We start from the raw sequence: 15,000 nt of genomic DNA, 5'->3' as shown, positions 1-15,000 counted from the left end.
CACGAAGTTCGAGTACAAATGATTAGTGTCTGCAGAGAGCTGGTGGTAACTGAAGCTCAATTATAACAGAGGTCCTGTTTGAGAAGCTGTGTGATATTTCTTCTTTTGTCCTCCGCTTTAAATCGTGCCGTCTTCTTTTCCACTCTGAAGGTGTGCATTTGAAAACAACATCAGCACTGACAGACTGGGATATTAAATCCCAAATACGGTTTCTCTCCGTCAGGTTTAAATTCCTTGCCTGAAGCTTTGGGGAAGGCCTCTGCACGTTGTCGGTCAGGACTTGTAGTTTGCAGTCTGAAAATGTCATTTTTCTCCTTCTCTCTGCCATTGTCCTGCCTACGGTGTTTCTTGGCGGAAAGCCATCATTTATACTTCGCTACTTGGATAATTGCAATCAGACGCAAAACAAGGGCCAGTTTCACTCAGCTGCAAAACTTCATGGGCGTTTTTGCATCATATCAGCGCAATATCTTTTGTGAATCAGACGCTGAGACGGGGCAGATAGCGGCCGCAAGTGATGCAATTCATGGCGCTGTCAGCAATCCATTCTTTGTGAATACACCCCAGAGTGTGCAGACAGAGAGACAGACAGGGTGTGCAGACAGAGAGACAGACAGACTGGGTGTGCAGACAGAGGGACAGGCAGGGTGCATACAGATAGACAGGGTGTGGAGACAGACAGGGTGTGCAGGATTACATTACATAGAGTATTAGACTAAATACTTTAATACGATACTTATAATAAGATACTCTTATATTCTATCATTGATAAAACATCCTATGAGTGATAGACACAGCTACATTACAACTAGTATTATATTATATCACATGACATTTTATTATATTAAACAATATTACATTATATTATATTATATCATATTATATTACATTTTATTATATCAAATAACATATTATATATATTTTTTTAATTTATTTATTTATTTATTTTATAAACCCTTATCAGTCCCACAACGGGGAAATGTGCAATTTCTCTGCATTTACCCATCCTGGTATCTTACGTATCTAGGAGCAGTGGCTGCCATGTAGAGGCGCCCGGGGAGCAGTTAGGGGGTTAAGTGTCTTGCTCAAGGACACATCAGCACGCTACCAGGAGGAGCCTGGGATCGAACCAGCAACCTACTTACTAGACGACCCGCTCTACCTCCTAACTTAATTTTTAACTTGCCACTTTAGCAATGTATTACAACTTATTTCCGCATAATAACTAAATACATTTCATAAAAACCACAACAGAGACAATTGAATCACAAATAAAATTCCATTTATTTCCTGTGTACTTTAAACACAACCCTCTTTGGAATAAACAGCGTGACATCTCACAGGTAGGATTTAAAACAGAGTGAGAGCGGGAACTTAACTGAGGAAATTTTCTTCCGGGTGAGATTTTAAAAACAATAATTTGTTTGTTTGTGGGAGGTAGGCTGATCTACAGCATGTGGATATGGAGAACCCCCCCATCCCCCACACCACCCACCAACCTGATCCGTCTCCCACTGTGGGTCAGAGAGCTGGACTCCACATACCACGACCTGACCCACTCCCACTCCCACTCCATTCCCCATGGACATATTTCAGTGGCGTAATGGAAATGACCCTTTAAATGGAGATTAAAGGGGGATTGATGAAGTGAGGTTATCAATGTGAGCCCCCCACCCTGTCTCCCTGTCTCCCTGTCTCCTTGTCCCTCTGGGTGATGATGGGTGCTGAGGCAGGAGGCATGTTGGGTAAGGTTTTGTGTAATGCTTTTGGCGGTAGGGGAGTGAAAAGCCTGTGGTCCACTTCAGTATCGGCATTTTTCCTCGGTCGATATCGATATTCACCTTTGTACGGTATTTGTTCACATGTGAGTCGAACAAGATGCATTTCCTGCGTCGTTTATGTTTCTGTGGTGCTTCGCAATGACTTTGGTCTGAAATACACCTGTGGCAGACCTCCAGGTGCGTGTGTCCTCTTTGGAAAAAAGTTTTTGTCATTGTTTGGTGTTGGAAGTAAAAAATAACATTTAATATTGAATAGCAACACTTGAATGAATCTGAATGACTTGTGGAAATACTTGTGGAAACCTGGTGGTGTAGAATCTGGACGTCAGATCTCTACCTCTATGGCTCAGCCATTCACCTGCATGGCTTCCATCCTTTTGACCAACCGGCATGAGCACCGGGAATCAAGGTGAACCCGTCACAGCAGATCAGCAGACACACGGCGGCCTCCTTCTGCCGCTGCGACAACGAGATGAGAGGATGAAAGAGGAAACGTGCTTTCATGTCGTCCGCTATCTAGCCTCCCCGGAGAATGAAGCCGAGTTCGTCCGAAGCGATACGAGTGTCTGAGCGGAGTCGGAGCTGCTTCTCCACCTCCTCGTCTCTCGGACCCTTGGATCCGTTTCTGTCCGGTTCCGTGCGTTAACAACCCCACGGGGGTGTCTCGCATTTGTTCCAACGCCTGCGTTTAAAAAGGGAGCAAAACATTTAAAACTAAATATCGACATCGATACGCAAACTAAACTGGGACAGTTCCAGATGAGGTACTCACGGTTTACTTCACACAACAGTTCTCCAGTTAAAAAAACAAACAAACAGAAAAACGAGCTTAGTGGTTTTTTCCATGGTAAATGATTAATTCAGAGAGCGTGTTGGGTTATGTTTGCTGTCAGGGCCACGGTGCGCTGTGGCAAAACAAGGGGTGTCTCGTCGGGACAAGGCCGAGCGGCGACAATAATTTCCAGTTTAAAATTCCAAATCCAGTTCTGGTTTGGAGGTGTAAACAGGGGAGTCGTAGTAATATCCACTGCACACTCACGGGGAAAATCAATCATACATTTGGCAACAAGTTATAGATATATCTGCACAGTATTTCAAAATAACCTCTAAATACAGCATTTCAGTCTGACAGAGTAGTAGCAGAAGGGTCCACAGTCCATACAGTCAATTTCCACCTCCATTGAGGAACCTTCAGTCTTTCTTAGGTCAGTGTGGCTGTAGGCCTACACCGTCGACTCTTTGGGTCCTTCTAGGACGGCGTTCTTACACCCGTAAAGCCACTTGATGACGCGGGCGTTCCTCTCGATAATCGACACGCCCGTTGGAAGCTGCTCGGCCAGCTCCTCCTGGAAGGGCCCGTCCCCCGAGTGGCGCGAGAACTCGCTAGGCTCCGAGCCCCCGCAGCCTCCCCTGCCCACGCTGCGCAGAGCCAACGACAGCGTGTCTATGGAGCTGGCCCCAGACAGGAAGTTCTCCCTGCCCAGGCGTTCTATCATGTCCGAGTCCAGCCCGCAGTAGTCAAAGAACCGCTCCTGCTCCGTCTGCGCTGCCGAACTGCGCAAGTCCAGGTCCGACTTGGAATGCCGCAGTTCCCCAAGCCGCCTCCTGGGCGGTGGCAGCGGCGATGCTCTCCGCCAGGGGTCGTTCTCATCGTCGTGGTTACCTGTGTGATCACCAATGGTGATGCCGTTACCGTTCATAAATCCATTCTCAGTCCGTTTGACGGCAGCACTGAACCCGGGGCTGGGAACGGATCCTGGGGAGCATTCGTGGTCGGTTTTGCTGGACCTCCTGCTCCCCGCTCCTCCGTCTGTAGTGTCTTTGTCATTGGTCCAGGACATGCGGGAGTCACCATCGCGAGACGGAGACTTCTCCTCCCCAATCACCATCTTCTGTGTTCCGGCCTCACCCCCGCCACTCTTCTCTCTCATGGAACCCTGAAACAGGCGGCGTACAAAGCTGTAGCCCTTCACCTCCATGTTGTTGTTCTCCGTCGCTGCGCTGTTAGGGCTCTTGCACTCCTTCTTCTGCCGGTAGATGATGAGGGAGTCGGGCCGCAGCATACGCTTTCCCGTGCTCCGCCTGAGTACGGGGGCGCTGTGGGGGGCTATAAGAGGAGTCACGCAAGGGGTTCTCGGGCTGGCAGGGGTCACTCGGCTGAAGTTGCTCCTGTTGTTAGCCTCAACATCCACAGATGTTCGTCGGTTCTCCTTTCGGGAGTCGTCGTTGTCATTTTCGTCTCGTGAGTCAAGTGAGCCGGAGAGGGTGGAGAAGGGGGTGCTGGATATGCGACGAGGCGGCAGGCGGGGGGTTAGTGGGTTACCGGGCACCGTGAACTGTCTTCGCTGCTGAGGAGGCGGTGTGGCACACGGCACTAGCGCGGGTTCCTGCTTGGTGTTAATGACCTGCTGGCTCTTTACGTATTTGGCTTTGTCGGCCTCCAACCTCTCCACTGCGCTGACGGCGCGACCGTGGCCTCCGCCATCGATCTGCCTGCGCAGGTAGTCTGGACCCTTGTTGAGGAGCCTCAGAGGAGACGGGGATCCAATGGGCGTCAGCGGCTTCATGGTCTTTTATCTGGGTGGAGATAAACATCCAAACGAAGAGTCCTCAAACAGCTGCCAGGCCCGATAGAAGGTATCCACCAGGGATCTATTGCTGGTCCGAAATAATTTTCAAAAGTAAACCGAGAGCTTTGAAAATAGGGGTTTAACTATTGAGAGAGCTCAGAACGGCTTCCATTCTCCTTCACACCGCTCCTGCAGCTCCTCAGAGGGGTAATTTATAGGTATCAATTCAAGGGACCACAGAGGCCAAGTTTGTTGTGAAGTGTTCTATAGTTAGCTTACAGACTCTCTGTTGGCCAACCTTACAGCCCAGACAAATTGATATCTCTATCCCGTATTTAAACAGGCATTTGGATAAACGGGCAGGGCGCAGGGAAATCCTTTTTCGCTCCGCCAAGAGCACTCCCAAATGAGACGCTCTCTGCCCACAGCGTCGCAGAAATAGCAAGCCGGGCAGGATTCGCTTTGTAAGAGTTACTACGTTTCCTCCAACCAGATTTTCTCTCCTGTTCCTCTCACCCAACAACTACTAGTTTCCTTTCTTTCGGTCTTTTCAGTGACTGCTCCCCTGGAATATAAGATAAAGTGGCTCTAAATATTTGCTCAGTGTGGGCTGTTTGAGGCTACGCTGGGGGGGGACTCTTATTGTTTGGGCGGCCCGTCGTGGTTGAGGTGACGAGAAGGTTTCCAGCTCCGGGGGCACTTGTGGTGCTGATGGACAGATGGGCAGAAGGAGATGTTGTCCCTGTCCTCAGCTGCACCCAGGACCTTAGGGAGACACAGAAAGAGGAAAAAAAAAAGAGTTGTTTTTTTTAGATGGAGTTGCTAGTCACCAGGGTTGGACGCAGAGAACGGACCCAGATGGCAGAAAGGTCCCTGCAGCACAGCTCAGGTCGAGCCAAGACGACGCTGGAAAGAGCAGTTTGACATTTGTGTACAGACCTCTCAACATGCCTATACATGGATTGGGTGTACTACGAAAACCTATACAACTTACTACTACTACTACTACTGTATTACTTCTACTATTAATACTACTGACTGTGAACCACCACCTGGCCTGTGCGCCACAACAAACTTGAGTTTCAGTGTGACACTGAACACGGTACTTCACAGTTCTCCCCAAGTGAGAACACACACGACATCAATAAATTCACAAGTGCGCCTCTGGGAGTTTCGTTAACGTGCGTGCCTCGCTGACAGGGACAGCCGCGCCCTCGTTAAAGTCCACGCAGACTCGGACCGCATCGCTAAACAGCCGCCGTGGCACACAAAGATCAAGTCCATTAACATCTACACGACACCCCAAAAAAAACCACCAGGGCCGTAACTCTGCGGCAGCGGGACAGCCTGCTCGTGACGTCAACACGCCACAACAAGAGTTGAAGATGACATTTCAAACCCAAAGCAGCGTATGAAGTCGTCAGGCGGCGGCGGCGACGACCCGGCAGCACTCACCAGAGCGGCATGTTTGTATAGAAAGAGACGGGAGGTTTTATATTTAGGCTCAAAAAGCAACCGCGCAGGGGTTGAAAACGAGGGGTTGGGGGATGGGGGGTGGGGGAACTCTATAACGGGACAGTATTTTTAGCTGGAAAGGATCCCGACGCCGTTATCGTATGTCTGGGTGCGCGAGCGTGCACGGCTGTGTCGGTGCATGGCTGTGTTTGCTCTGGTTGCGCCGTGTGTGTGTGTGCACACAGGCGGCGTCAAGATTGGGGCTTTCAGATCGCTGACGGTTGTGTTTTCTTTTTTCCTCCCCCCAACATCAAAACGTGGAAGTTCAGGGAGAGGTTGTGCCGTGCGCCGGGCGTGGACCGTGTTCACGGCGCACGTCATTAAAAAAAAGTCTGAAAATGTGACGCATCTGCTGGGCAAAGATGTAGGAAGTTGTGTCTAAAAGGTTGAACGTTATTTCAGAAAGGGGACCTCATTGTCAGCTTTTCCTTCTAGTTAATTTTAATTCTATCGTGTGCTGGCAATTTTTTCCCGTTTCTAGTTCAGTTTTGGCTTTATTTAATGGTTTTATTGTCTTTTCATTTTATTGTGTTATAAGTTATTGTATATTGTCAATTTTTGTATTTTTCATTGGTTATTTTTGGTTTAATTGTTGGGTTGATTTTAATTGTTTATTGTTCATTTTAAGCTTTATTGTATATGTTGCCATTTCCAGAAAATTCTTGCATATTAGACATTGCAATTTTTTCCACATCCTCTAAAACTCCATCTAGCTATCTATCTGTCTGTCTGTCTGTCTGTCTGTCTGTCTGTCTGTCTGTCATCCACTATCTATTTATCTATCTGACCTCCTCCCGTGTGGAGCCGCACACTCTGATGTGCTTCTGGCTTCAGAGTACACCCCAAAAAAAACGCAATTTACAGTCATCCCTTTCCTTTGTGTGATGGGGGCGATAAAATAAAGGAGCCACCTCCTCCTCCTCTCCCTCCTTCTCCTCCTCCTCCTCATCCTCTACACCTCTTCCTCCTCTACACCTCCTCCACCTCCTTTTCCTTCTCCTGCTCATCCTCTACACCTCCTCCTCCTCTACACCACCTCCTCCTCCTCCTCCTCCTCCTCCTCCTCCTTCGCCGTCGGTGGGAAGAGGAACCGCGTCCCGTGTTTTTAGAAACGTCGTTAACAACAGCTGCCAGGTGCCAACAAGCTCAACATTTGCTCAGGTTGTTTTTACGGCGTGCCGGCTCGGTCAGCGTGACGAGGCGACGCGGTGACGGTCATACGACTGTGGTAGTGCACAGCCAGAGCTGATGAAGGACTTATCCAGTCATTGGTCGATTGATTTGGACAGAAAATTCATCGGCATAGGTTCTCGTCACTGAATAATGGCCGAAGCGGTTTATCTCCGTTGTTTTACCCGTGTGTTCACTACGCGTCTTAAATATTGCGTACAGCAGCTCGCCTCCTGCCAGGTTGTGTAAAATCACCTCGCGTGTTATCTCAACTCAACGCTTTCATATCAAAGTTGGAGAAATTCCGTCTGTTCTTCTCCCGGTTGTGGCGCTCCTCTCAAAAACAGGGATTTTCCCCAAACGTCTTCCTCTTCAGCGTCACGCGACTCGGCAGGTCACACGTTTGGGTGTAACACCGGTAACGACACTGCGGTAGCTCCGGTAAACGGGGAATTCGGCAGTGCAACCGAGCGCGCTGTTATGGAAAGAACTCGTATTTGGTTCCGCTGCGGCCTCACGTGGCTTTGCAGGGGAGGTGGAGTGGAGCGTTTGCACTGGACACAGACGGTGGATTCGTCCCCCATCGCTGTGCATTGAGCTCCTGATGGAGGCGTGGAGCGTCCTCTTCTTCTCCCAACCTCCGCACCTCTCTTTCTTTAACTAACAGCCCCTCCAGCGTTCCAAGCGGATGGACGGACGGATGGACGGAGGGACGGGTCCAGGGACGAGGGATGGATGGAAGGAAGAGGGGGTCCCATTGTTCTGCAGATGTCAGGTAGGAAGGCGGCCATTGTTTATGTCGAATTCCGGGAAAAATGTCTGGCAACAGGTGTGGAGGAGGAGGAGGTGGAGGAGGTGGAGGAGGGGGGAAGAATCTGGAGTAAAAGAAAACATGGAGCCCGGGTACGATAATGAGGCATAGCGGTGAGGGGGGGTATTATGGTATGTAGTTGGAGGCCGGGGAGGGAAGACTGAGGTTACGGAAGCGTTGAGGGGGATTAGCATCGAGCTAACGCGCTAAACGGAGTGATTAATCCACTTAGAGGAGAGAGAGAGAGAGAGGGCGAGAGAGGGAGGGGGGAGAGACAGGGAGAGAGAGAGACAGAGAGCTCTATGTGCTTATGTAACATTATAGATTGCGTTGTTTTAATACTGTTGACATGAAACAACACTCTCTCTTTCCCTCTCCCCCCCTCCCTCTTAATCTCTCAGTTGCCATCTTGTTCCGTCTGGTTGCCCCCGTTGTCAACCACGGGAGTTTGAATCCATATTGAAATATGCATTTTGAATTATATTGAATCATTATCACTCAATTATTAAAAAAATTTCTGGGCAACCAACAGCTGATGCATGGCTGGCAACTGGGCAACAACTTCTCAAAGTTAAGTGTCGGACACTGCACCAGTAGTGATTCTCCAAATGATGATGTTATGGGCTGTTATTAACCTCTCCACCCTCCTCATCCTTTCTCTCTCTCTCTCTCTCTCTCTCTCTCTCTCTCGCCTTCTTCTCCTTCCTCTCTCGCCCTTCTCCCTGGCTTCCCAACCCCCTTGCATTCCATTCTTTCTCTCTCCAACAGCTCTCCCTCTCCTCGTCCTCTTTATTACACATTCCCTTCTCTCCTCTCCTCCCTCCATCTATCTTACTCTACCTTTAGATTAGAGGACACTGCCGGGTTATTGTCCTTTTGGTCGCAAAAAAGTTAAGCCCCTTTCACACATAGTTCCTGGTAAATTACTGGGATAACTATTCACACAAGCTACATTCAGGAACATTTCCGTTTTGTCTCTTTTCACACGTCACGATCGCGGTACAATAGATGGTGCAGGGGACAGTCCGTCCCTGTGTAGATGCCATCGTTTGGACGATCTTTATCAACAACGGATGTACAATCTGAACCGGTTTGCCTTTTTTCCTGGCTCTCAGAGACCAGCTTTTCGCCTCCCGTTTCCCCACCCCTCCCGGACGGACTCTTCCCTCCGCTGACGGCGCGAGCCCCCGTCCCCGGACGCAGTAACCCTAAACCCAATGTTATTAAATCAGTGTGACCATTTACAACCTGTCCTACACTCTCTGCCTCCGGAGATGGAACCTGTTCTACCTCTCCATGTCCGTTCGCTCCCTCCGGCTCCGCACTGCGGTGCAGCCGGTGCGGGCAGGGATTGCGGCCTGGAACAATGCGGCCCATATTATTCTGAAACCCTAATAGTCCAAAAAATGTCCAGACGTCATTCTGCATAATAATTAGCCATGTGTTTCTGTTTGTTTGACAAACGATGGAAGATTTTGGTGTGAACAATGGGCCGATGAAGAAAGATAAATTTGCCTCAGAGTAGATTCATTTAAACATAATTATTATTTTAAATGTTGTTTAAATTATAGTTAACCTAATTCGTTAACTTGCTACACATAATACAGGAGTACATGGCTAATTATTATGCAGAATGACGTCAACGGACCTTTGGGACATTTTCCGGGGTTTCGGAACCGCGCCACTACCCAAACTGTTAAAGACACGTCGAGGGTCTGAGTTGCATTTTTAAGAAGAAAAATAATACAATTTAAGAATATAAAATCCTGTCTTCTTGGAGACTGGATGTAGTGATATACACACGTTACATACAGTATATCTAGAAATGAAAAGTTCAGAAAATATCTAAAACAAACTGATTAAGTATTACTTTTTTGTAGAAATGGGATGTCACAGGAGGGTTATTTACATTTGTCATTTGAATGTATACACAAAACTTGATGTACAAAAAATGTACAATGACCATTGTTTGTACAGACGTGTGTCATGTGCGATTTTGACTTTTAATTGTTCTGTGTATTTGTAATTTGAGTGCATAGGAAAGCCAAATCACAAAATAATCCAATAAAAATGCAGGAAGTGCTTGTTTTCTGAACTGACAGAAAAACTGAGCTGCTGAGGCGTATCCAAATACTCCCGACCTCGTGTCAAAGAGGTTAAGAGGAAGTGAAATATATATGCACAGATGTAGACAGAAGATAGCAGCTTAAAGGACAGGTTCATCATTTTTAAAATGTTGGTCATTGTGAATCATTTATAACTGTTCATAGTTCATAGCAACAACCTCGCTCAATGCTTAACTGTTGAGAAACACTGCAGCAGAAACTTACCACTCTGATGCAACTTCTCACTAGATGTGGTACAATGGGGTTCAAATATAAGACTTAAAGAAAATGTAAATCTCCTTTTGGAAAACAGAAAACTCACAGTATTGTCAGTTGTTGTTGACAGTTTTTATATGTTGTACCTGGAAAAAAAAATGTTGCAAACCATGCTTTTTATCAGGTTTGTTAGGGTTTCATTGACTCTTTTTCACTCGTGCAAATCAGCTCTCTTGGATGCGTCTACGCTAACGTAAGAGACTAAAAACAGGATGTTTCGTAATTTCCTGCTGGCACCCTGCTGTGGCCAACCCTATACTCTGGATGTACTGCAGCAATTGTAAAAAGCATAAAATGGGATATTATTGTTATTCAAAACATGTTGGAAAAATACACTGTGGACATGCGTGACCGTAGTTTCCTGCAAGTTTCACGTTTTCGGAAACCGGAGTTAACATGTTTTTTGCACATTGGCTCCATTGGACAGCATTCAAGCACAGCAAGAAGCTGCAGCAGAGCGGTACGTTTCTCAATAGTTGTTAGTTAGTTGTTGCTGTGAACAGTTATAAATGATGGGAAACACACACCCAAGACCTTGGTTGGAAAAATAAAAACATGAATAACTTCCCAGCAACCAGCTCTGAAGCCCTGAAGAATGCATTTTGAAAGCTCTCACCTGCCAAATCAATCTCTCAACCAATGAGACATCTGCTGCAATCTAGATGCACGGACTGCATCCATCTCCTTCTTTCTTTCTCTCTCTTTCCTCATCAACCTCTCTTTTGTCTTTTCTCCAACATCTGGCCTCTCCAACACAGACTAATGATCGTCCCCGCAGGGAAATTGTCTTAATGTTCAAACTTTAACTGAGGCCCATTCACACGTTTTTTAAGTGATCTGGAAGCATCTGTCCCCCTGTCACCATGTGCCACTATAATGTCATTGGCCACTAATGGGCCACAATTAACCACCTCGTCCAGTTCAGTCATTAATGGAGGGACACTACAGAGAGAGGGACCTGGAGCCAGTCAAGTCCTCTGCAATGCTCCAAGCAGGGACCTCGTCTGCATTAGTAACGGACTGAAGGTGACACTGGGAGAATGGTTTGAAATTCGATTGTCAAAGAGAAACTATGACAACGTTTGAAATGTGAAATGTAGCAGTGATGGCGCTCATTAAAGACAAAGGCACCGAGCAGGGTCATAAATCCTATCGACTTATTGTGAGGCGCTTGAGCACAATTAGCTGCTTGATTTGCAGCCTGGGCGGCGACCGCGATCATGTCGAGCACATGGGACAAGTTAAGGGAGCTCCCGCCTGAATAGACCCGCTCCCCGGCCATAAAGTACACAGGAGCGCCTTTTAACTCACCGCTGCTGCTCCTTTTGTCATTCAAAGCTAATCACTGGAGGGCAGCTGAGTAACGGAGCCTGGGTAGGAGCCTGGGGTAGTATCTGTGGTAGGAGCCTGGGGTAGGATCTGGGGTGGGAGCCGGGGGAAGGCTCTGGGGTGGGAGCCGTTAGCCGGAGCCTGGTGTAGGATCTGGGGTAGGAGCCAGGTGTAGGGTCTGTGGTAGAAGCTGGCGTAGGATCTATGGTAGGAGCCTGGTGTAGGATCTGGGTGGGAGATGGGGGAAGGCTCTGGGGTGGGGGCTGTGAGTCGGAGCCTGGTGTAGGATCTGTGGTAGGAGCATGGTGTAGGATCTAGGGTAGGAGCCTGGTGTAGGATCTGTGGTAGGAGCCTGGTGTAGGATCTGGGGTAGGAGCCTGGTGTAGGGGCTGGGGTGGGAGCAGGGATAGGAGCCGGGTTAGGACCCCGCAGACAGCGATAACAGTAGCTGCTCACTGACACGGCTGCTGTATGTTTAAGAACACGCCAATATTTACAGTAAGCTGATAGCAATGAAGGTAGTGTATGGTGACATGTCCTCAGGGGAAGCAAAAACCTTTAGCACGCAACTGTCAGTATATTCATTTCAGTAACCAAGCATGTCCAAAAATTCCATCAATATGCTCACTGTGGGATAGTCGACCTCTAGCTGCCATTGTGATTCAGCCCTTTGTTTAAACTCGACCACTCATGCAATGCTAACACAGATAAAGCGAAAGGCCAGATAAGAAGTCCACACACTTTCTTTTATCAACACACCAGCAAGCTCCCTTTTCTCCTCAACTCTGGCGGACATTTGGCGGAATGTTTGGACTGTTCTCCTCGGAGCACTGCCCCATATAACTTTATGACTCACCCTCCCCTTTGTGTGCGACACGTTTTAAAACGTTATAAAAAAGAACCGAGCACGAGCGCTATGTCTGCGCTGACCACGTTACAGACCTTGTGAAGCAGCAGTTATCGTCTTTGATGGGGTGTAAGGCGTTACTTTTGTGAGATTTACATTCCAGCTGAACAATTCAGCCCCATGATGTCTGCAGTTGTTCAACGTGAAACCTGCCTCCACTGGGCTGCAGTTTGATCGGGATAGCAATGCGAGATTATGTTTGACCGCAACAGGAAGATCCTCCTTGCGCTTCCTCAGGAAGGCAGCAGTCCATGGAGGTGAAGGGGTTCCCTCTTAAGGACGTTTATGCTGAACAATGGCCTCCATCTTGGCCATACCAGCTGCGTCTTGTGGCAGTGGATCACATGGTATCAGTGGTATCTCTATCTAAAGATGTATAATATGAATGAAGCCAACACAACGTAACTTTTTTACCTTAAAATAACAGTTTCAGAGTCATTGGGATGGTACACTGACTTCTAAGATGGAGAATGGCAGCTCTTTCATTCCCACCAGACACCTGTCCTTGCACTATGTAACTTCTGTGTTTGGGTACGAAACTGCGGGAAAAGTGCATTACGCTTTACGGCACTACCTCACTTCCTTGATGTGAGGCTGCGGTAATTACAGGGTTTTTTGCCTGGTGAAATTTGTAAACACCAAACAAACAAAGAAATAAAACGATACATTATAAACTTGCCAGTAAAAATGTCCGGCAATACTGCTCATAAAAAACGTAGCCGCTCCACCTCCCCGACGGCGCGGATGAGGCGGTCCGGTGGTGCGCCCGGCATTGCGCCACAGGGCTTTGTTTCGCCCTCTACTCGCGCGTGCGAGCCAGATGCCAGGCCGAGCACATCTGGTACATACACCGGCAGGAGGGGGCCCCCGTCCCTCCCAACGCCCTCTCTCCCCCGAGGCTCCGAGAAGCAACGCGGTCCGTGTAAGGGGCGCTGTACCCTAGGTATACATTATATGTGTGTTTGTAATATAGATCGTTATTAAAACGTGAACGATAAGGTTCAAATTTGTCCGGTGAAATAAATTCTTTACAGACACTGGGCCGAGTTTTACGACAAAAAAAAATTGCGAGGTGTAAAAGTGCGACTGCATTCAGAAATTGTAGTGGCGCAAATACCAAAAGTTTCATAATGCTGCTTTCAATTAATCATTAAACTTAGGTTGAATTGAAACCCTCTGGACTCTTTCTGGAGTACAGAGGACTTCTCCACCATTCAGTTTTCATACTTAATTGAGATTCAATTTAGACAGAGCCGGTTTAGAAAGTCAAAGTCCTCACTGGCACTTTGAGTCCAACATCTGGATTCACTAGCAGAACTGAGAGGTTCAACTAATGAGTGAAATCAGATGGCTTAGTGCAAGGGGAGATCAAAAACACGGCAGGATTCTTTTCAACTTTCTGAACCTGGAACTTCCATTCATTTTTCCAACGGGCAAATCAAAACCAAACTGAGCCCTTCAGCAGCAGCATTACATGAATCCTTTCCCAAAATAAAACTCATAACGCGAAGGTCACCAAAGACCAGACTACCTGAGCCCAGACTACCTGGGCCGGGCTACCTGGGAGAGGCTGGTGATGAGTGAACCTACGAGGCGCTCATTCACCTTTGAGGAGACGAGATTGTCACATTTGCCACTGAGATTGTCTCACGGGAACTGGACAGAAAATGTCTGGTTCAGCCTCTGCCAGACTGTCTGCTCAGAAAGCTCGCCAAGAATGCAGCTACAGATCCAGAGGACGGAATGGGTGGAGGTAAGAAAAAAATGATCCTGTGCGATGTATTAAAGTACAGATGAGAGAGGGAGAGAGAGAGGGAGAGAGGGAGAGAGAGAGAGGGGGAGAGAGAGCGAGAGAGAGAGAGAGAGAGGCTGGCCTGGACGGCATTCTTTAGGGAATTACAGTTGAACCTTATTTATCCAAAGTCCTGCGGGAAGGACAGTCATGCAGGAGACTGACTGACAGGTTGACTGTTGACAAAAACAAAAAACGAATGATTATACATGGAAAACTGTTTTTAAATCAACGCAATCCAAGTCTTTTATTCAAACTCCACCAGAAATGTTCGAATCTCCAACCTTGTAACTGTATCTGTAAGAGTCCCTTCCGGCTCAAACCTTGACGCTTACAAAGCCAATTTGATGTTTTCTGCAGCCACCGTTGCCTGGTAACCGAAGCAACTGAGCTGGTGGAAACAGAATAAGCTGGTTTGTTGGATTGGCTAAGAGAACTGAGGTTCCTCTTAGCGTCCTTCCACTGAATAAGCAACCACAAGATGCCTTGAGGGCTGGGTCTACCGTACGTGGCCAGCAGCACAAACAGCAGCAGCCGCCGCAGCAGCGACCTCCTGCAGATGCTGTCCCGGGCGTCTCTGACGTCCCAGAGTGGAACAGATCCACCAAAAAACCCCAATAACGTTGTGTATGGGAACAGATCCCGTGTTTGGTTGCGGAGGCTCGCCCTCATTAGGCGCTCAGCTGGGGCGATAACTCCGAACGAGCGCGCTGTCTGGCCAGATGCCAGATGTTTGGTTTCACA

General features: G+C 47.9%; 1 protein-coding gene across 1 annotated transcript in view; it reads right to left on the bottom strand.

Annotated features, from left to right (window-relative positions):
- Positions 1-1,557: 1,557 nt before the first annotated feature.
- The window catches only part of fam110d (family with sequence similarity 110 member D), a 19,935-nt gene continuing 6,492 nt past the window's right edge, over positions 1,558-15,000 (bottom strand). The window contains exon 2 of the mRNA XM_080005973.1: positions 1,558-5,116. Coding sequence (XP_079862099.1) covers positions 3,005-4,348 — 1,344 coding nt within the window. The 5' untranslated portion in view covers positions 4,349-5,116 and the 3' untranslated portion in view covers positions 1,558-3,004. The remainder of the gene's footprint in view (positions 5,117-15,000) is intronic.

This window comes from Zeus faber, assembly GCF_960531495.2.
Source record: "Zeus faber genome assembly, chromosome: 8".
Lineage (NCBI taxonomy): Eukaryota > Metazoa > Chordata > Actinopteri > Zeiformes > Zeidae > Zeus > Zeus faber.
The sequence above is the reverse complement of the archived record's forward strand: the minus strand, read 5'-3'. Positions and strand labels throughout refer to the sequence as shown.